The following is a 21764-nucleotide window of genomic DNA, read 5'->3' on the forward strand; positions in this document are numbered from 1 at the left end:
ATGGCTAATATTCACATAAAATCACTACTAATTGTTTTTAACATAAAATAAAACATCTACCAATCTAATTTGCAGTTAAAAAAATATTAATTCATTTATCCAAAGACCTATAGATTGTTCATGAATATGTAAATTCCTACAACTTTTCTGGAAAGGAATCTGACTATATGTATCAAAAATCTTAAAAATACACTCTTAAACCTTGCAATTATAATTCTTGGTACTAATCCTGAAGAAAATATTTTGAAACATAGGTAAAGATTGATGCTCAAGAATTACATAATAGCATTATTTGTAGAAGCAAAATTTGGGTACTACTAAGTGTCCAAAAATAGGGAAGTATGTAAATTATGGTCCATTTGTTAGAGTAAAAGCATCCATGATAAAATAATGTTCACTAGGAGTTTCAATATTAAGTTTAAAAAATGGGATATAAAGTTATATATATGTAATATGACTTCAACTTTGTACAATTATACACAGTTAAAAGACTGTAAAGAAATGAGGTAAAATATTAATAGCAGTTTTCCCTCTTTGAGGTAGTTATCTTCCTTTTTATATTCCTATATTTCTATATGCCTGTATTTTAAAACCATTTTCACAATGGGCACATAATTTTAAAAATTGGGGTGGGGGAGACACATAAAGAATAAAGAATAAAACAGAAAAATTTTAAATGCCTAAGAATTTTTTTCCTCCTTAAATTTAAACAAATAAAAAGATCAGGATACGTATCTCCTCCCTTTTCTGGAGTTACTTTTCTAACCCCCTTTCTCACCCAAGCCAGCTTAGAAAAATTCAAAGGGTTGTAAACGCAGATCTGCCACCCTATAATCCACAATGCCTCAGCAGACCCTTGATGAGGATGTTCGGTGACTCACCAGTAGAGAAAGGGGAGACATGTAAGGCCCCCCTGGTCTCTTTCGAAACTTCAGGCTCCTGGGTGCCCACCACTCCCAGGACTTCAAAGTGTTGTTCTCCTGCATAAGAAACACTACATTGGCTGGAGGAAGACAAGTGTCAGCAAGCCCTGCCAAACACATTTCATCAGATGAAGCCATGAATAAACTTCACAAAACACATTAAGTGTAATCAAGGTTGATCCTATCTCCTGATGATACAAATTATGGTTCAAATTTGACGTCTGATATGCAGATTCGCTTTGGAGGATACTAATTTTACAATCACAAGCCAAAGGAAGGGAGGAAGAGAGGAGCCGGAGTGGGGAAGGGATGGTGAGGTTTTTAAAGGGCAGTATCAAATCAAGAAAGGGCTGATTAGAATGGCCAAAAACAAGGGTATAACTTAGTCAATGTGAGAAAAGAACAGCAGCTATCTTTTATAAATACTGACCTGGGGGAAGGGATGGGAGGCAGGAAGCAGAAAAAGAATGGCTAGAAAAGAGAATTAGTTGAAGGGATTACTTAGACAATTACCTTAGTAATTAGGGGGCTCTGTGGAACCCAGTTCAACTTACGGAGGGGGGCACCTGAATGGCTCTGTCTGTAAGCATCTGACTCTTGGTTTTGGCTCAGGTCAGGATCTCAAGGTCGAGGATCCAGCCCTGCCTCAGGCTCTGCATGCAGCAGCGAGTCAGCTGAGGGATTCTCTCACTTTCCCTCTGCCCCTTCCCCTGCTCTCTTCTCTCTCTCTCTCTCTCACACACACACACACACACACACACACACACACACACACACACACTCTCTGTAAAATTAAATACTTGAAAAGAAAAGAACTGATGGAGGGCCCGAAGCTCAGAGAAGAAGGCCCATGGTTTTCTCAGAATTTGGACTAAAAAGCTGGACTAAGGGAGAAATAAGAGGAAATAAAGTAGACCCAGACACGAAGCCATGCAAAGAGTATGTTAACAACTTATGTGCATTACCTTTATCTGTTTAAAAAAAATAGTTCTAAATTCCCAAACTACAGTAACAGAGATTTTTTTGTCCTTAAACAAATCAACTGAACATGGGTAATAATGATGACCTACTATGGAAGACTAGGAATTAGGTTTCTGTTCTAGGGTCAAAGCTTAAAGAGAAAAAAAACAAACCATAAAGAATTTTTTGCCTAGGGGTGCCTGGGTGGCTCAGTTGGTTAAGCCTCTGCCTCCAGCTCAGGTCATGATCCCAAGGGTACTGGGATCAAGCTCCACATAGGGTTCCCTGCTCAGCGGGGAGCTGCTTCTCCCTCCCCCTCTGCCTTTCCTCCCTGCTCACTCTCTCTCTCTGTTGTATAAATAAATAAAATCTTTTAAAAAAATGAATTTTTTGCCTGTAGTGATGCAGTTTGCATATCCACACACTGAGGCATAAAGGTTCTAGATCTCATAATGATAGTGATGAGTTGTTCCCCTCACAGGAAGTGAAGTGCTAACGTATGTTGGTTTCCATTTACCACTCACATTTTCTTTATTTGTGGATGAGCTACATACTGCATCTTTCTTTCTGTTGCCATGGTCCAAAGTATTTGGAGTGCTACAACGCAGCTGTGCCTACAAGAGAACATTTTTCTGAGAATATCCAGCATCCTCGAGCCACAGGTGAGGTGCAAAGCCTCTTTCTCTCCCACTGAGAAACAAACCCAAACCCAAGAAAGAGATGCTACTCACTGGGCTGCATTTTGTAAGGTGCTGTTGATGATTCCTGCAGACCAAAAAAACTGCCAGTCAGTTAACCCCAAATACTGTTTGGTTATTTGTCAGTGGCTTGAAGCATCCCAACTTTTCCTTCCTTCCATGCTAGGAGCCCTACATCCAGTTGATGTGTCTCTTTGAGTAACAATAAGCAGGGTGCTCTCTGGTAAATATGAAGATGTTGAGTGACGTCCTGGGGATAAGGCCCTCATTTCATGTGCATAACCATATATATAGATATACATCAAAGATGATGGGATTTTCCTACATTTTACGTAGACACAATTGACTAATTTTCCAGCTTTGGCTATTAGGAGCTAATATTTATTTTTTATGAATTACTATCCTTCCTGCCAGGATTTTATCCAGTCACCATGGGTTAGGACATTTTAAACAAGTCAAAGAAACTACAAGCAATCCAAAGTGAAATATTCACATGTATTATTAAAAACAGTTATGGAGGGGCACGTGGCTGGCTCAGTCACTGGAGCACGTGCCTCTTGATCTCGGGGTTGTGAGTTCAAGCCCCACGCTGGGTATAGAAATGACTTAAAAATAAAATCTTTTAAAAATAAATAATTAAATAAAATTTTAAAAAGTCATGGAATGCTTTCACTAGTGCACCATAGTGGCACCTAATTCACCTAGATATTGAAAAACAAAGTTCTAAGAAGATTAAAACAGTCAAATGGAAATCTTACAATAAGCCTAAGAAGTGAAGAAGTTGAATTAAAATTACCTTTCATTCCTTGAGGATTCCTTGGTTGAACATTTTACATCTCCAACAAAGAATCCCCATGAATAATAATACTAAACATCATAAAATGCTTGGCATGTGCTAAATTTCAACTTTACAAGAGCATCCTTACATCCTTATAAATTTCATCTTAATATGAGAAGTATTAGTATTATTTCCATTGTTACTTATTACAGAGGAAGAAACAGAGGTCCAGTGAAGTTAAGAAACTCTTCAGAGTCACAGGGGGTGAAACAGTAAGCTACTGGAATCTAGATGCTCTAACATAGCCCTACTCACATGCAGGTAACAGCTGATGCCTAAACGTAACATACCAATTTCTTTCATTTTTAAATATAACACAGATTGTATGTAATGGTTAAAATGAACTATTTAGATCTGGGAAACTTAAAAAACCTTTCAAAAGAAGGATCTAGGCTTTGAAGCCCACTTACACCCAAAGCAAAAGGTTCTGTATTCTACAGAGTCTGCATAGGATAAAATCTGTGCCAGCGCTGAAAAGGCTTTAGCATGGGGGTCGTTTAGCAAAAGAACTTACATCCCAGTTAAATGTATTTCCTGAGGTCCTTTAGAATCCAAGTGACCTGTAATCAGATATGAACAGTTATTCTTATCCATGCATTCTGTCTTTCCTTCTGGTTTTCTTCATTTCTTAATTTCAAAAGCTCATGTTTTGAACACAAAGGCTCTTGATAGATACTAAGTTTATGGTACAAGGTACAAGTTCATGAAAACTGCAAAATTTACATGTGTCACAAAGAAAAAATGCTGGGAAACAGTGCACTACCCTAAACAACAGAGATTTTTTTTCATGAGTAGAAAATAATTTTTATCGCTCAGGAAATCTGAAAGTAGAACAAATACTAAAGTGGTTGACTCCTTTTGGACTCAGACCCTACAAAAACACAAAAATTAGCTAACAAACATTTACGTTTGTTTCTTTGCCTTTGCTGAAATTAGAGTAGGGCATAAAATGTCTCATTTTAACTACTACTTTCATTCCTACCATCCCTTAGTCAGCAAAATATTCCTTCCCGTCTAAATTTTTCAAATGCAAAGTGACTCTTATTAATGATATTTCATTTCTCTTCTTGGCTTGTCATTCTCAAAAATCCACTAGGTACTCACAGAATTCCAACTTCAAGGATCTCCACCTACTTTTACAACCTTCCATCTCTATCTAACTACCCTGTCCTCTCCCTTAAAAGAGTTATTTCCCTTGAGGCCTTTACCTCCCTTCCCCTTACCAGTTTCATCAAGGTCTATGGAAGTGTTAAGTTGATTGGCAGACATCTCTCCACCACCGCTAAGATTCGAAAGATCAAGGCAACATTTTGGGGTTCCTCTATTGAGACATAATAGTATATCAAGATTCCTATTAGGTTGCAATATCCTTAAAAGAAAAGATCACATTATCCTCTTCATTTGAACCACCCCTCAATAGTCATTCACACAATCTGAACAGTGTCCAAATAAATCTAGCTGCTTTTTGGCAATATTTCAGAGTAGGCTGAGAAAAATATCCCACTTTTCTCTACTCCAATTATTTGCGTGTCATTTCTCCTCACCAACATAGTAAGACAAGTAATTTTTTTTAACTGAGGACCAAAGATTATTGGCTGAAGTTGGTCTTGACCCCACATCTTCTCCACTTCGCACTGTGAGCACACAGATTTGATTTCTCCTTGGAGTCTCTAGTACCTCTCAGGTCTATAACTCTCCAACTTTGTTTGCTAGCTGAGGCATCAGAGCATGGCATGACCAGAATTTAAAGAGCAATAACAATAACACTGATATTAATAGTAATACTAATAAAACAACCAACTCATATAACGCAACAGAGTTTGCAAAGACTTCTCCCAGACATCATATCATTTGATTCTCACAAGATCATAGTAAGATAGGAAGAGATGATTATTTCTATGTCACAAAAAAGAAACCTGAGATTCAAGGGTCATACAGTAATGAAGGACAGGGTTTAAAACTTCATCCCCTACGTGGCACCTGGGTGGCTCAGTCGTTAGGTGTCTGCCTTCGGCTCAGGTCATGATCCCAGAGTCCTGGGATCGAGCCCTCATTGGGCTCCCTGCTTGGTGAGCCTGCTTCTCCCTCTGCCTGCTGCTCCCCCTGCTTGTGCTGTCAAATGAATAAATAAAATCTAAAAAATAAATAAATAAATATAATAAAACAAAACTTCACCCCTGATCTTTGAGTCAGAATAATTTCTTAAAAACCCAAAGACTAGGGGCACCTGGGTGGCACAGCGGTTAAGCATCTGCCTTCGGCTCAGGGCGTGATCCTGGCATTATGGGATCGAGCCACGTCAGGCTCCTCAGCTATGAGCCTGCTTCTTCCTCTCCCACTCCCCCTGCTTGTGTTCCCTCTCTCTCTGGCTGTCTCTGTCTCTGTTGAATAAATAAATAAAATCTTAAAAAAAAAACAACAAACCCAAAGACTATTCAGAAAAGCAAAGGAGATACTGTGTGAAAAGTGAATTTACCCAGACAACACGCTTAGGTTTGCAGAATCACCAAAGAGTTTGTTCACTGGAGTTCTAGGGATATCTGAACAGGTAGTAAAGGAAGTGTCTCTCTCCAGGAGGAGGTTTAATATCTTTCTCCGACTGGATCTAAAACTGGGTCCTGAGCTGGGGCGTCCCTCCTGTCCTGCAGATGAAATGAATTCTGCAGACATGGCCTCCGAAACCTAAGGGGAAAAATAATTAATTAATTAATTAGTTAATTAAATAAAACCTAGCTAAAAGGTGAAAGTCATTCTACACATGCACCTCACAAACTGTCCGGTTTTCACAACCTCCTCCTCCCTTCCCAGCAGGGGCCTAGCGGCTCATACGGTGGGGGGGGGGGGGGGGGAAGGTATCCCAATCCCAACCAATGAATCACAGGTCGGCCTGAGGGTGAAATCGCACGTGGCCCAAGCCGTTTGGCCTTTACCTCGGAAACTGGACTTAACTAGAGGCAAACGTAGGACTTTTTTTTTTTTTTCCCCAAGTCAGGTCTACAACCCAATGTGGGGCTCGAACTCACGACCCCAAATCAACAGTCCCACGTTCCATCTACTGAGCCAGCCAGGCGTTCCAAACCCAAGACTTCAAAAAAGGAATGAAAAGAGGCTTTCACTTGTTCGGGGGCTACACAGCTCGTGATTCATGCCAAGGACGGAATATCAGGTCTTTTAACTCTCGACAGTGACTTTTTAGGTCCCCTGAAGTTCTGTTTGTGGGACCGCGACCGGGCCCTGAGGGGACGATGGTGTCTCGGATTCCGGTGAAGGCCCCGCGCTTACCTCAGGAGAAACAGAAGTGGGAAATCAGTCACAAGCGAAGCCTTGAGCAGAATTAAAAGAAATCTGAGGAAAAGAGTCAATTAACCAGACTAAAATTCTGCTTCTAGACAGGATAGGCTCGAGTCGAGGTTTGCGTTTCTCTCAGGAGAGGGTCGAAGTTACCGCCTCGGTTCAAGAATACCAACAGTCACAGGTCCCGGCTGTTCAAACCTTCCGCCTTCCCAATGAACCTATCCCATTCACCTCAAAGCTGCGCCAGCCAATCTGCGCTCGCCCTCCCGGACCCCCACGGCCAATCGTTTGGCTCTACATCTCCAGAGTGAGCTTGCTTTGGAAGGAACACAATTTGCCCCGCCCCTCAGACAGAGCAGGATGTCCATTGGCCCATCAGCGTTCAGCAAGCCCCGACGTAAGCTCCGCCCCCCTGGGTGCCTGGCACACCATTGGCTCTCCCTCTGGCCAATCGCCACAGCCTTCCCAAGCTCTCCATTCCCTTAGCCCCTCCAACCCCGGGAGATTTAAACTGCACTTCGTGAGCGATTAGCGCTCTTCAGGATAATATCTGGGGAGATTTGTTTGGATGCAGGGTGTTTTAAACGTTTCTCTTTCCTTGCTTCTTTCTTGTGTTGTTACGTGGGTCTTTTCTTCTTCGTTTTGCTTGCCTTCATTTGGAGATGGAGCCTTTTCCACTGGAATGGCAGATGTTGAAACGGGACAGGTGTGTGTACTTATGCAGAACAGCGCTGGCTTCTTCCAAGAGCGTTCCTTCGATGTTCCTTTTACAACGCAGCATCTCTTAGACTCTAGGTTATGCGGGATAAAGGAAATTTCTTTTGAGGGAAAGCGGGGGAACTGAATCATCTCTTGGCATAATTCTTATCACAGTCCGAAGGATAAATGGAAATTTGGACATTGATAAGGTGATATTAAAAAATTAATCTCCCACCCAAGGTTTATTTATTTGTTTTTGTAATCTCTACACCCAATGTGGGGCTCAAACTCAGGATCCCGAGATCAAGAGTCCTATGGTCTTCTGACTTAGCCAGCCAGGCACCCCAAGAATTTTTTATTTTTTTCAAGAATTCTTAAAGTCGAGGATTTGAATAATCCTGTGGGAATAGTGGTGAGCATAGATGAAACAAGATTTGCCATGAGTATTAGCTGATGGGTAACTAGGGATCCATTATATCACTACTCTCAAAGCTTAACATGAATACTAATCATCTGGGGATCTTGTTAAAATGCAAATTCTGATTCAGTAGGTCTGGGTTGGGGCCCAAGATTTTGCACTTCTAACAAGCATGCAGCTAATGCTGATGCGGCTTGTCCCAGGACGATACTTTGAGTAGCGAAACATGCTGTGCTCTTCTCTGTATTTTTGAAATTTTCCATAATACCAAAAAAAAAAAAGACTATTCTAAATAACCTGGAAGCTCTTTAAAATGCAGGCCCCCAGGGGCACCTGGGTGGCACAGCGCCCCAAATGATGATTCAATATGTCCGGAGTGGGACATAGGAATTACCAAGGGCGCTGGCTGTCTCTATCTCTGTCAAATAAATAAATAAATAATCTTTAAAATAAATAAATAAATAAATAAATAAATAAATAAAATGCAGGCCCCCCAAATGATGATTCAATATGTCCGGAGTGGGACATAGGAATTACCAAGGCTTCCAGGGGCTACTTGTGCTGACGGCTTGCAGACCAGTCTGAGAAACAAATCAGAAATGCAACCTTTATCTTTGAGAAACAGTTAAGTCAGAAATACAACCTTTATCTGGTGTCCGCATACAGTGTAGCCTGCCAGGTTTTATCCTAATACCATTTTCATCTGTAGAATCTACTTCCCCAGAAAGAAAGTGTGTGAAGAGTCTTTGCTCTCCGGGATTGAGATGGTGAGTGTGGGAGTCAGCACAGAGCCCTGCCATGCCAGGTGAGTTTGAAAACCAGACTGGGGGTTAAGGGAGTGTGTGTGGGATGAGTTGGTTTCTGCTTTGATAACCATAATCACACTTCATGGAGCCACTGTATACCTCCCCCGCAGGTGGGAGGTAGAGACAGATGAAATTGTTCTACAGCGGCGGCAAAAACAGATAGATTATGGCAAGCGCACACCTGGTTACCAGTGTTTCCTGCAGCAGGTTCCCAAGTGAGTGCACTTGTGGGTGGTCACAACAACAGCGTTATCCAAGTGGCTTTGGTTCAATGTAGGGTGATGGGAAGATACTAGAATCTGAGGGCTCTCACAAGGTTGCATCATTACTACAACTAATTCTCCTGCAGTGTAGTCCCAAAAATACATTTTCAAGAATTTTTTTTCAAATGGAACAAATCATACTTAGCCCATCAGAGTTTTTAAAGTTCTATTCAGTTTGTTATGAAGTTTTTTCTAACGATTTTACCTCATACCTCCAGCTGACTTTGCTAATTACAACATACTTGCCTAATTGCATGTAAGTTTCCATCCATACATGCAACCTAAATGTATAAAAAGGTAGTATGTATTTCAAAGGGATGTCAGATACTGTCTTTATATCTATCTTGACTTCTAAGAGAGTTGGAATATCTAAATTACCTTTCCCAGAAGAATATTAGGAATTTAGGAAGTTTAGTGCTTAATCCCATCTGAAGATTTATTTTTTCTTATTGAATTGAAGGCATTGGTCCTACCTCACTCCGGAAATCCCCAAGTCTCCGAATTCACTGTGATAAACAATGAGCTGTGCCCCTTCATCCTGACCTGAATCTGACACATATTTGTCATTGCCAGGGCAAAGCGACAGCCAGGACTTCACCCTCAAACACCAAACAAGAAGAGGAGGTACAGCCGTCGCTCCTGGGATGCCCAGATCAGGCAGTGGAGAAGAGCCCTACATTCCTGGGATTCCTCCCAGCCATCCCCTGCAGGGCAGGGGGTCTGAGGGGTGTGTGCATTATTCTTGGTTCCTTGTTTGAGTGGTGGACTGAGCCCCACCTCTCCTCACTTTGCAAAGGTTTAGCTACCACTGGCTGAAAAGGGAGAGTCTGAATGAGGTGCATGTTCCTCTGACTCTGCCACCTTCCTAGGTAGGAAATGGAGTGTCTCTTAGAGCCAATGGGTTCCACCCCTTTGGATGACCTCCCCGATTACTGGTTCCAGGCCCTGGAACCCTCAGTGAATCTGGATAGAGAACAGAAGGGAGCCCATGTAGTATCCTCTTCTAAAACACATTGGAGCAGGGTTAGAAATGGGGTCTGGCTCATGAGGTAACAATTAGGATGGGGTTCAAGGTAGTAGTTGAAGAAAAAAAGAAGAAAAATGGGGAAAAAATAGGACATGAATTTAAAAAAATCTGAGAACTAAACGTGGCATAAGGAGATTTAATTGTAGTTGGTAATGGTGGGAAAGTTGGGTTGCACTGAAGGTTATTTTATACTTGATGAAAGGGGTATAATCTTCCTTGGAAATGAGACCTTGAAATCTGACATGAAGCGTTTGGTTTGTTGTTTTTTTTTTTAAGTGTCTCAATTTATTTCAATGTTTTGCAAATGAGCCAATGCTAACTTCTTATTCTCAATCACTGAACTTTATTAAGCATGGTTAATAATAAAAATGAGTATCACCAAGTGGTGAAGACCAAGGGCTTTAGAGCCTCAAGGACTGCTTTGTAATATCACCCTGGTCCACCACATGGGCAATCACTTAATCTCTCCGACCATTTCATCTGTCAAATAGGGAGATTTGTCTCATTTGATGATTCTAAGCAAAAAAATAAGAATACATATTTAAAGTAAGTAGCACAGTCCCTGGCACATAATAAGTGCTCCACAACAGCAATTATTGGAAACCATATCTCCTATACTTCATGACCCCTGCCCCCTCTTTTGCCAAGGGATTTTAAATGTGCAGGGAAAGGAAATGTGCAGTGCATCTTCCCTCAACTACCATTTTCTTGATAAATAGCTCACTTTGCCTCTACTCTTCTTTTTCGGTTTGCAGACTTGGTGGCTCCTATCCACTCCCTTCCCTGGTTCTGTGAGGAAGATTCTCACCACTAGTTCTACTTTCTAGCTGATCAGTTATATATCTGTCCCAGATTTGAGTGAGGCGCAAAATATTTAGAGAAAACAGACGTCTTTCAAGGGACGTGTTGCTAAGTGTAATAGTGAAGATTACTTGCATTACTACTTCCCAATAGATTTTTAAAAATCTAAAACTGCCCTACAAAGAGATCACAAGACGAAGGCATTGTTTAAAACTTCTTTTCCCATTTTTGCCTGCTTTTCTAAACCTTCTTTGATAGCTGAGACTCAAATTTACATAAGAGCCAGTAACCATTTAGCTGTTCCCCAACCTCTTTCCTACTAACGTCTACATTCAGTCTTTTCAAAAAAGACTTAAACTTTGGCTGAGGCGGGAGGTGGTGGCAGTGGTGGAAATGCAATAAAGGGTGGCATCCTCTTCCTGAAGAGGAAATACATCTTTTACCCAGCTACCTGTTCCCTTCCTCCCTCCCTTTCTGTCTTAAGGAAAGTGGTCCAGCTGTAACCACCATACTCCCCCCTCCCCCCCACCCCCGCAAGCAACTGAACCGCCTATGATGTCATAATCACAACCCCATTACCTCATCCTGCTGGGGGGTGGGGGTGCGTTGAGGAAGGAGGAGGAGTGAACAGCCCTGGGCCCTCCTCAGCTTTACGAAGTGTTTTGGGTGAGGGCTAATTACAGAACCAGTTGGGAACGGCCCCGCAACCGTTATAAGTCCTGGGTTTATAAGGTTCGAGGCGATCCGGCAGCTAGAAGAGTGGCTCCTGGGACTCCGAGCAGGCCTTAATCCGCTCTTGGACTACATTTCCCAGAAGTCTTCACGGCGCGGACCGGTCCTCTGCTGGCGGAAGGGGGATTCCTTCTGAGACGCGGCCGTAGAGGACGGGACAGGAAAGCAGGTAAGAGGAACTCTGGCTATTTCTTTTACGCGGCTCGAATCGAGTAGGGGTCCTTACTTGTGCCAGTGTTGGAACCGAGGGCAAGGGGAATGGCTTTGTTTACCTTCATCCGACAGGGTCTCCCCCGCGGATTTGTAGATGTGCAGCCAACTGGGCCCGTCCACCTTCTTCAATATTTTGGAGGGGGTGACTCGATAGTGGGGAAACGACGTTCATCCCTAAATGAAAGAGCCTGGCTCATTCCCGACAGCACTTTCCAAAAAAGACTCTGAGAGAGAAAGGACGCGGGGTTCGAGCCCCCGCGGGCGGTTCAGGGCGATTCTGCGAACCAGAGCCATCCCCCCACGCTCCTTAGGGGCCCGTTGGTTCGCGCCGGCGCCTTTTAAGGGCTCCGTGGGGCGAACCGAGCGCTCAGAGCTGCTCCGGCCGCGGCCCTGGGAGCTGGAGGAGCTGTGGTAGGTGGCGAGGGCAGGTGGCGCTGGGGCCTCGGGGCGGGCACCTCGACTGTCCCTCCCTCCTTCCCTCTTTCCCTTCCCCCAGCCCGGCCGCGCGCGCGGCACGGCCTCTCTGGACGCCTCCGCGGGGAGAGCACGGGACCCGGTGGGGGAGGGGTTGGATGAGTGCTAAGTCCCAGACCCTCTCCATCCCCTGCGTCCTGAGTTCGCTTCCCGCGGCCAGATGATAGAAGCTGATTGGGAAGAGGCGAAAGACAGCCCCCTTGGGCTAGCCTGGTGCCCCCCTAGGGGCTAGCGGACGCCCCATGCCCCACCCCGCAGGGACAGGCAGGGCAACCGAGGGAGAGGTTGAAGACTGAAGGGGGGCCTAGCCTTTTGCTTCTTCATCGGGGTGGGGGGAGGGGTGCTCCCCACTTGTCACCCCTATCCCCGCCAGAGCCATATGGAGGAAGAGCAGTCAGGTCCCCACTTACCTGTTCATGCACCTCCCTGCCTCCCTCATGTTTTTCTTTAGTGTCCCCCAGAGGTGTGGGGCTGGGACCTTGGGGGAAGGTCCCCAGGGGATTTGTGACTCTCCTCCCCCTTGGTCTGACTTGATCTAGGTTCTTCAGGTTTCGGCACAACCTCAGCATCCCTGAAACACGAATGTCAGGGGCTCCTGCCATCCAACAGGAGATGGGGTGGGGGTCCAGTCTTTATTTTAGGGGGCCCATGGTGGAGGGAAAGCCTGGATTGAGAGTTGGGCCTGGTGGGGTCGTGGGGAGGGCCTAGCGGCCTGCTGCTCTGTGAAGGGCTGAACCCTGTGCCAGTTGTTAAGCTGAGAAGTTTTAACTTGTTTAGTGAACATTCAGGGCTGTCTCTGCCCCTCAGATATACAAAATGGAAGGGGAAGGAAGGCGGCAAGAGAGGGTTTCTTGCACTTTTTTCTATGCCTGCCTGAGAAAGAGGAGGCCCCTCGCGGAGCTGGTTTGCCTTCTTTTGTGTCCTGGTTTGATTCCTTATGGCTTCCGTTCTGTTCCCCCTCTCAGCCTGGCCTGTTTTAGGAAACTCAGTCTGAGAGTATCAGTTGCGTGGTGGTAGTTGCATTGTTCCAATTACCGCCGTGTGTGGCCACATCCCAACAATTAAAATGCAGAAAAACACAAAATCACTCTCTTCACTTGATCCCAGAGAGGGCTGGGAGTTTGCTGTTTGGCCAAATGCCTCATGAAAAGCTTGAAAGAGTTTGCTTCACTCCCTGCTCTTCATGGCTGGTCAGCCTGAGGCCTGGGATCTCTGGGGCAAAAGCCTGTAGTTAGGTTCCCTCTCTAGTTGATCTTTTGGGGGCAGAGCTAAGAAACCAAGAGCAGAAGTGATATAAGCTTTAGCTTTTCCCACAAGAATATAGGGGAAGCCGCTGAAGGGAGCTCTCGGGAAGCTGGAACTTTGTTCAGGGTGGTAATAATAATTACGCATGAAAATGATAGTTAACTGTAATGATGATTGACTTCTCTCGCAGCTTCCAAAAAACTGCAGATACATCAACATATAGTTCTTTGCTCTTCCTTACCTACCTCTCTCTCAGGTGGGAATGGGTTAGAGATGATTCCCTCTTTTTGCAAAAGTAGAAAGTGATCTGCTTCCAAGGTCACTGGAGAGCGGTTTTGGACCTCCCTAGGTGTTCAGATGAGGGAGGTTGGCATCCAGCCAAATAGATAAACCCAATTGCCTTCTTCATCTTAATGATATTATCACCTGTGGCATTCTTAGGCTGTGTAGAGCAACAAACAGCAGCATTTGAGAAACAGCAGTCTATGTGGACTCCTGATTTGTACAGGCTGGATGGTATACTTTTTACCTTTTGATATTTCGTGTTATATTGTACCTGTGACAGATTAATAAGACAGATTTATTCTGCCCATTTTACATGTAGGTTAAGTAAGGCCAAGAAGAGTCAAGTTACTTCCCAGAACTGTCATAGCAAATTGGAGCAAGACTTAGATTTCCTGAATGTTTGTTGTATCTACTAGAGAATTCTACATATACCCTCTGATGAGCTGTCTGCCTGCTGGTCATTTCTTGGAATAGGCAGAACCATATGGAAACACTAGGTTATCTTCCCCTCGTCCACTGAGCAAGGCCCCTCAGGCAATTGTGTAGGCTTGAAGACTGTTCTCTGATAGAATTAGTTTGCTTATACTGAAATTGACCATGAGAAGGAGTCTTGATTAATTGAATCCATGGTCTTTGAGTAAGATCAGGCTAAAAACTTAGTTGAAGTCATACAGTTGTTGTTTTTAACATGTATAAAGTTGAAGTGTAATTAGAAAAAATCGTACCATTTCTCTCTTCTCACCGTTTTATAAGAAAATATATACAGTATCTGTTGGAAAACAATAATATATCAAACATTCAAGCTAGAGGAGAACATAAAATCTTGTTTACTCTGATTGGTCTGAAGCAAAAAGTCATTCCTATAACCAGTGCTCCTCCCTGTTCCCTGTTACTATTTCTGTAGTTTAGGAAAAGGGTACCTCTCTGTTTCTGATTGGAAGATAAAATATTGGGGCAGTCAGGATGGAAGTAACCATTTGGGCATCCCTCTCTCACTTGAGCTGTTTAAGTGGTGCTGGTACGCTGGGTAGACAAAGCACAGCATGAACCAGGTTAGGAGTGGCAAATAGGTTTCAACTTGCTTGCTAACTCCAGTTTGTTTTACTGGTTAATTGGAGTGCCAAGTTCAGGATGTTTCTGAGGCTATGTTGAGGCTTAGCTGGAAAGAGCTGTGATCAATTAATGATGTCTGCCAGAGGCCTGGCATAGGGATACTGTGGTATGTGTGCCATGCATTTTCCACCTTTGGGCCAGGTACATCTCTAATATCACTTGGGGCTGGTCCCTCTGTAATTGGCAGAATCAGCAGGCATGACTGGAGAGGGAAGTCCCAATGGTGCTAGAATGGTGCTGCAGTGGCAGAAGACGGCTCACGAGTGAGGTCTGGAAGAACAACAGGGAAGACATCCATCATTTGCTCCAAAGTGTGCAAGTCAAATCCTGGGGAGAATCATGATAACTCTGATCACTGAGCAGCTACAGAAGCAGACTCTGGATGAGCTGAAATGCACACGCTTCAGCATCAGTCTGGTAAAAGACCAGTCTTCCTGCTTCTCTACGACCCCTTCCCCCTTTTTTTCTGAGGCTGTTTGTTGCTGCTACTTTCCCCATGTCCTGTGCCGTATGAGTCATGGTACTTGTACTGGAAGAGCCTATTAAAGGCTCAAAACCAGCCCAAAAGGAAGGGGGCACGTATTTTTCCATTGGTAGAGAAGGGACACCAAAACTTGGGTGGAGAAGAGTTTGAGATGTTGGAAGATGTGGATTATTTTACTCAGTAACTTTGGGAAGACAAGAAGAGAACATTTAGGAGTCCCTCACATCCCTGTAGCCCCTGAATTCCAGGGGTGAGCTGAAGAGGGCTTCCTGGAAATCTGTGTCCTGAACCTGAATCATGATGGATATTCTCTCTCTCTCTTAGCCTCTGCCTGATCATGCAGACATCTCCAACTGTGGGAACCCTTTCCAGCTTGTGTCTGGTAAGGCATTGTGCATGTATCTGTGCATACGCCCATGCTTCCACCCACATCTTTCTTGCACTGGTTTCCAGTGACCCTGGCTAGCTAGTCTACCTCCACAACTTTCTTGCCAGGGTCACCTGCTGAGATTGACACTTGTCTCCATTTTTCTGCCGCAGCGTGGAAGTTATTTGTTTAGTTGGTTCTTACTCGAGCCTTGGTGGGACTTTTATAATCTGGTTTTGTTTGTTTGTTATTTTTTTTGCTCCCCCATACTCTGATTTTTTTAAATAGGTAGTATGTTCATGTAGTTCAACAATTTTAAAATAATGAAAAGGTCATAGTGAGAAAAGTCTGCTTTCTCCATCCATCTCCCACCACCTCCTAAAAGCAGCTCTTGTTATTACTTTGTCTATCCATCTAGAGTTTCTTTATAGAAATAGAAGCAAATATAAATGTGTATTTTTTAATCCTGCAAAAGGTTGCATACTAAATATATTACTTGCACTTTTTTTTTTAAAACTTAACTATACTATAGGTAGAAGATCTTTCCATATCCGTGTGTTAATTCGAGTATTTCTTTGTGGGTGGCCAGACACAAAGGAACATGAATAGTCTTAGGGTTTCCCTAGCACAGGTTCCACTGTCAAAGGCCTTCCCTACCCTATTTGCACTCTCTAGGAATTAAAATGATCTTTTACCTGCTTGATTACCTCTTACTCCTTGGCAGCCCTAACTCCTGCCTTGGCGCTGGTGACGCACAGGAAGGGGAAAGACTAAGGAAGAAGAGCATGGGTCTGCTTTTCACAACTTGGGGCTGGTGGGTAGGGGAACAGAGTTGGGTTGGGTGGAGTGAGGGATGATCAGGGCACACGTGCATTTGCTTCTCTTGAATTGGTCTGCCTTTGAGAGCGAGTGGCAGGCAGTACATGAGACTATTTTCAATTTCAGGTGGTTCCTCATAAGGCAGTATCATGTAGTGGTTAAGAGACCTGGCCTTAGCATCTGGCAGACCTGGGTTTGAATCTTTCTTTGGGCCTTTTATTCCTACATGACTTTGGACAAGTTATTGGACTTCTATCATCTGTGAAATGGGAATAATAGTACCTACCTCATGAGGTTTTGGGGAAACATCACATAAAGTGCTCATTACATTGTGTGGCAAATAGTGAGCCCTTAAAAATATGTTAGCTCTCATTAGTACTATTTTTATTATGAATGCTTTCCAGAAGGTGCTTCCTGGAGGGGCCTGCCCCACTGTTCCTGTGCCGAATTCCAGGACAGCCTCAACCTCAGCTACCACCCCTCAGGCTTGAGCCTGCACCTCAGACCACCCAGCCCGGGAAGTTCCCCACAGGAGCAGCCCCTCTCCCAAGTCCTAAGCCCTGAGCCCCCAGACCCAGAGAAGCTTCCTGTGCCCCCTGCCCCTCCATCCAAGAGGCACTGCCGCTCACTCTCAGTGCCCGTGGACCTGTCTCGCTGGCAGCCGGTGTGGCGGCCCGCCCCCTCCAAGCTGTGGACTCCCATCAAGCACCGGGGCAGTGGTGGAGGGGGTGGGCCGCAGGTGCCTCACCAGAGCCCCCCAAAGCGGGTCTCCAGCCTCAGGTTCCTCCAAGCTCCCAGTGCCTCTTCTCAATGTGCCCCAGCCCACAGACCCTACAGTCCCCCTTTCTTCAGCCTGGCCCTGGCCCAAGATTCCTCTCGACCCTGTGCCACCTCCCCTCAAAGTGGCTCCTGGGAGAGTGATGCTGAGTCCCTGTCACCTTGTCCACCCCAGCGCCGCTTCTCCCTGTCACCCAGCCTGGGTCCACAGGCAAGCCGCTTCTTGCCCTCTGCCCGGAGCTCCCCTGCATCCTCCCCAGAGCTGCCCTGGCGACCTCGAGGCCTCCGCAATCTTCCCCGAAGCCGCTCACAACCCTGTGATCTGGATGCCCGCAAAGCTGGAGTCAAGCGGCGCCACGAGGAGGACCCCCGGCGGCTGCGGCCTTCTTTGGACTTTGACAAGATGAATCAGGTGGGACCAGCAGGGCTAGGGAAGCTTGGTGGGGAGGAGGGAGACTTCCATTTTCCCTGAGAGCTGTCCTCTAGTTCCATGCACTCGTGGCAGGTTCCTTTCTTTTTTATTTAAAAAAAATTTTTTTTAATTTGTAAGTAGTCTCCACACCCTTTGTGGAGCCCAACACGGAGCTTGAACTCAGGACCCTGAGATCAAGACCTGAGGTGAGATCAAGAGTCGGTTGCTTAACTGACTGAGCCACCCAGGCGCCCCTGGCAGGTTCTTTTCTGTCTGAGCTTTTGCTAGGGTGATTTACAATCCTGGTTGCCCAAGACTACCCATTTTAGCACTCAAAGTCCATGTCCTGTGTCACTCCTTCGGCCTGGGGGTTCTAGAGAAACTGAGGTGAGACCCATGTTAAATCTTCCAACAGGGATTCACGATTGTTCTGCTAAAGGCACTTTCCCTCCACTCTGAGGATGCATAAGCCATAAACATCCTATCAGCAGTGCCCTGCTCCTCCTTGACCTCAGGGCTCATTTTGTCACTTGTCCTTCAACACTTCCCCTGGGGCTGTGAGGGCTTAAGCAAAACGGGTTGCTGCATCAGTCACGTTCAGCAAATGCATTTTGGCTTCCCAGTGTGAGTACAGCTGTTGTATGCACTTGCCCCCTTTTTTCATACCCTTCCTTCTAGTCCACTGGGTCGCAAACCTCTTTGGGAATCTACATGCTTATTCATAGAGTCATTCCTCCAATGAGTCAGTAAATATTACTGACTACCTGCTATGTACCAGGCTGTGACTAGGCACTTGTGATATTGTGAAACATACAGACAGTATTCCTGCCCACTTGAAGCTTATAAATGAGCTCCTAATCTTGAATCTGATGGAAATTATGGGCTCATTCCTCAAAGAATTTGGAGAAATTATAAATTTTCCAAATGTTAGCAGGTAGTTCACATACATCACCCTAAAGCCTAGGACTTCTGCTGGCAAGAGTAACCAAGAGGGACACTTGGAAGTAGAGTTTGGGCCCAGGGTTCTGTGGGTATCTTTTTTTGCATTCTTAACTTTGTTGTTTGTTTGACAGAAACCATACTCAGGAGGTCTCTGTCTCCAAGAAGCAGCCCGGGAAGGCAGCAGCATCTCTCCACCATGGTTCATGGCCTGTAGCCCCCCACCCCTCTCTGCTTCCTGCAGCCCCATTGGGGGTTCCTCCCAGGTGCTGAGTGAAAGCGAAGAGGAGGAGGAGGGGGCCGTGCGGTGGGGGCGGCAGGCACTGAGCAAGCGGACACTTTGCCAGCAGGACTTTGGGGACCTGGACTTGAATCTAATTGAGGAGAACTAAAACTGAGAGGCTACTTCCTGGGGCCACACAGACTGACTCTCTATGGCTACTAACAAGTGTCGAGGCCCCAAGGCCGGGGGCCCAGCCTGGGAATGGGGGTGAGTGGAGGGCTCCGACTCAGGGCAGCCGGAAATCTTCTCGCTCCAGGAAGCTCGACCATGCCAAGAGACTGGCCGGGACAAGATAAACGGAGCTGGTGGCGGGAGGGACAGCCCCAGAGCAGACCCTTCCCATGGCGGCCCTGAGTGTGAGTATCCCTGCCACCGAGAAAGCAATGGGCAGGGAAGGAAGGGGTCTGCCGACCCCAGCTCGGGGAATTTCACTAGCCCCTTTGCTTCAAAGGGCACTTGTGTCTTAGAATTTGGCCAGGGTGGGGGGTTCATTCAGCCTCCTCGGAGAAATTGTGTGAGAGTGTGTGCGTGCGTGGGAGTGTACTTGGGGAATGGTGTGTTTGCGTAGCCTTAGGGAAGGAAGGCAGTTGCTCCTTAATAGCAGAGCATCATGATACCCCCAGGATCTTGAATTTTCATGGGATAGTAGGCTTATTCAAGGAGTCAAGAAGAGGGCACCAAGTTTTTCTTTTTTCTAAGTAGCTCTGGAACCAGGCTTATAATCCTTAAGCACCACTGGCTCTGCAGAAGATTCTCTTTGGGGTATAGCAGGGTCTTTTAAGTGCTGTGACCCCAGATAATGGTCTTTTTCTTAGGGCCATCCCCTCCCCTAGGTAGATCTAACATTAGGATTGGAGAGGGCTCTTTACATTGATTCTGAGCTGGCCTTTTTTTCTCATCAGATTGCCTAGGCTGTATATAACCTGCCTTGGTCTCTAAGTAGATATAAGCGCATGTAGGCAACTGAGGCAGGATTCGAGGGATCCATCTTCCTCTTTCCCTCTCTAGTTATGGGATTTTTTTTCCCCCTCACACTCTGAGCTTCGAAGGTCAAGAACATGGAGGGAAGGCTCTGTATTGGTCCCCATCATCTGAGACCCATCTGCAGCAGAAGTGGCATTCAGTGCCTAGTAAACATGGGTAAGCTCATCCCAGCTCTGCCTTTTGGAAGCAGACTGTAGGGAAACCTGTTGTTAGAAGATCCAGGCCTAACCTCTTTTCTGACCTGCTTGAGAAAGCAGAAGGGGATGTCAGCATTTACCAGTTTGCTTGTCTTCCATTCCTGCCAGGAAATGTTTATTTGCCTCTAATTGGACCTGAGAGACCTCGGGGAGGTTGGGGCTCACTGAGGGGTTGGCTAAGGATGTGTAAAGCAAAGGCTATGAGAAGCAGCTGGGAGTTTGTTGTTGTTGGATTGAATTTCCTTTTTTTTATTTCTCACCCATAACTTGAGCCAGGGCAGCAGGTCCCAGTGGCTGCAGTGATGGGTATAACGGCTGTGGGACCCTTGGTAGGCCTGGCACCAATGGAGATACTGAAGCGGCTGCCAAATAGCTTATGAGGCTTTATCCAGCTTCGGTTGACCCTGCACAACTGAATTGGACCTGCCCTTCCGGTTTATTGGAGGAAGGGCATTCTCTTCAATTTCCAGGGAGTCTTAGGATCCAATTCCTCATGTTAGGGAAGAAGACCAAAGCCCACATGTTTTCTTCCTCATGGAATTGAACCTGTCTTTTTCTTGGTTTCCCACATGTTGGATAGGAGTGTCACCGAGGCTGCAGTCTCCTCACCTCCACTCCTGAGGAGGTGGCCATTTCTTCTTGAGCTTCTGGCTCTAGAGGTTCTACCCTTCCAGGGCTCTTCCCCTTCTCCTGCTAGTTACCAGGTATTACCAGTGAGCTACCAGGTCTGTAGGGGCCTGAAAAAGGCTCTCTGGAGAATCCAGGGAAACTGTGAGCCCAGGAGTTGCCCATCCTTGGTTTCATCCCTCCCTTGGCTCTTCTCCTTCCTTAGGCCATAATTTTCCTGGTGCCAGCTTCTTTTTCTCCTGGGGCATCCTTATCCCTGGGCTCTCTGCTGCATATTGGCTGTGCCAGCTTCCAGTAGGCCACTGGCAAGACCAGTGGGGTCTCTGCAAGCCCTAAGCTGAAGTGAGGGCAGTAATTCTGCCTCTCCCGTGGCTTCCCCAAAGCCCTAGGGGTACGATCCTTAGGGGAGAGGGTCTACAGATACCATATTTGAATTCTATTACTTTAAGATCTGGAAAGTTAAACTAGTTGAAACTGTCATCTTGCTTCCCAATCTAAGCACCCATGACCCTGGGACAAGCCTTTTCAAGAAGTGGTTCATTTTGCTTTACACAGTAGATCTGTATCAACAGTTCTGTGTAAGCCAAATGCTATTTTGCGATGCATTTGGACTGCTGACCATTTAAAAGCAGCCTGTGTGATTGCTTCTTTTGTAAAGCAAGCAACCTCCCTCTACTTTAGCTGTTTTGACTATTCTGATTTTCACATATTGGGCTTACCCAGAGTGGAGCACACCTTTACAGGGCTGTGGTTGACGCTGGGTAGACATCTGCATCTGTGTTGTGTGTGTGGTGTGGCTGACCAGTAGGTGAGTATTCCTGCGTGTGTGAGTGAAGCCACTCCCAGGCTGGTGCTCTCCTCCTGTGCCCGGTGACTGCCCAGTGGCAGCTCCAGCTGCCCTTCACTCCCACCTGCTGCCAAAGTCCCTGTGCTAATGGGATTACAAATACAAAAAGTGGAAAAAAATTTTTCGTAAACTTTGTTTTATATTAAAAAAAATCCATAAGTCTGTGTGTGTTAAACATGAGGTCCTGCCTCTGTGGCTGTGTTTGAAAAAATAAAGTTTTATTAGAATAATTCATTTTC

General features: G+C 45.5%; 3 protein-coding genes across 5 annotated transcripts in view; 2 read left to right on the forward strand and 1 right to left on the reverse strand.

Annotated features, from left to right (window-relative positions):
- The window catches only part of CDC25C (cell division cycle 25C), a 33341-nt gene extending 21899 nt beyond the window's left edge, over nucleotides 1-11442 (reverse strand). The window contains exons 1-8 of one of the 2 annotated variants that reach the window (XM_034656075.1): nucleotides 11307-11442; nucleotides 6702-7504; nucleotides 5896-6101; nucleotides 4643-4740; nucleotides 3934-3979; nucleotides 2615-2648; nucleotides 2408-2497; nucleotides 882-980 (exon numbers count right to left, since the gene is read on the reverse strand). In XM_034656075.1, coding sequence (XP_034511966.1) covers nucleotides 882-980; nucleotides 2408-2497; nucleotides 2615-2648; nucleotides 3934-3979; nucleotides 4643-4740; nucleotides 5896-6089 — 561 coding nt within the window. In that variant the 5' untranslated portion in view covers nucleotides 6090-6101; nucleotides 6702-7504; nucleotides 11307-11442. The remainder of the gene's footprint in view (nucleotides 1-881; nucleotides 981-2407; nucleotides 2498-2614; nucleotides 2649-3933; nucleotides 3980-4642; nucleotides 4741-5895; nucleotides 6102-6701; nucleotides 7505-11306) is intronic. The other variant, XM_034656076.1, reaches the window with a different exon arrangement.
- Nucleotides 7284-10393, forward strand: LOC100464752 (oocyte-specific histone RNA stem-loop-binding protein 2-like). The gene is made up of 4 exons (XM_034656081.1): nucleotides 7284-7419; nucleotides 8555-8635; nucleotides 8747-8851; nucleotides 9473-10393. Exons 1-4 carry the CDS (start codon nucleotides 7376-7378, stop codon nucleotides 9621-9623), a joined length of 381 nt encoding a protein of 126 aa, XP_034511972.1. The 5' UTR covers nucleotides 7284-7375; the 3' UTR covers nucleotides 9624-10393.
- A 53-nt stretch (nucleotides 11443-11495) lies between the features above and the next one.
- On the forward strand, nucleotides 11496-21764 carry FAM53C (family with sequence similarity 53 member C). Of its 2 annotated transcripts, none has more exons than XM_034656080.1 (5): nucleotides 11496-11628; nucleotides 14977-15206; nucleotides 15598-15655; nucleotides 16864-17648; nucleotides 18722-21764. In XM_034656080.1, exons 2-5 carry the CDS (start codon nucleotides 15129-15131, stop codon nucleotides 18977-18979), a joined length of 1179 nt encoding a protein of 392 aa, XP_034511971.1. In that variant the 5' UTR covers nucleotides 11496-11628; nucleotides 14977-15128; the 3' UTR covers nucleotides 18980-21764. The 2 variants fall into 2 exon arrangements, with proteins under 2 accessions (XP_034511971.1, XP_002922774.1); XM_002922728.4 differs by lacking the exon at nucleotides 11496-11628 and adding an exon at nucleotides 11803-12083.

This window comes from Ailuropoda melanoleuca, chromosome 3 (assembly GCF_002007445.2).
Source record: "Ailuropoda melanoleuca isolate Jingjing chromosome 3, ASM200744v2, whole genome shotgun sequence".
Taxonomy (NCBI): Eukaryota; Metazoa; Chordata; class Mammalia; order Carnivora; family Ursidae; genus Ailuropoda; species Ailuropoda melanoleuca.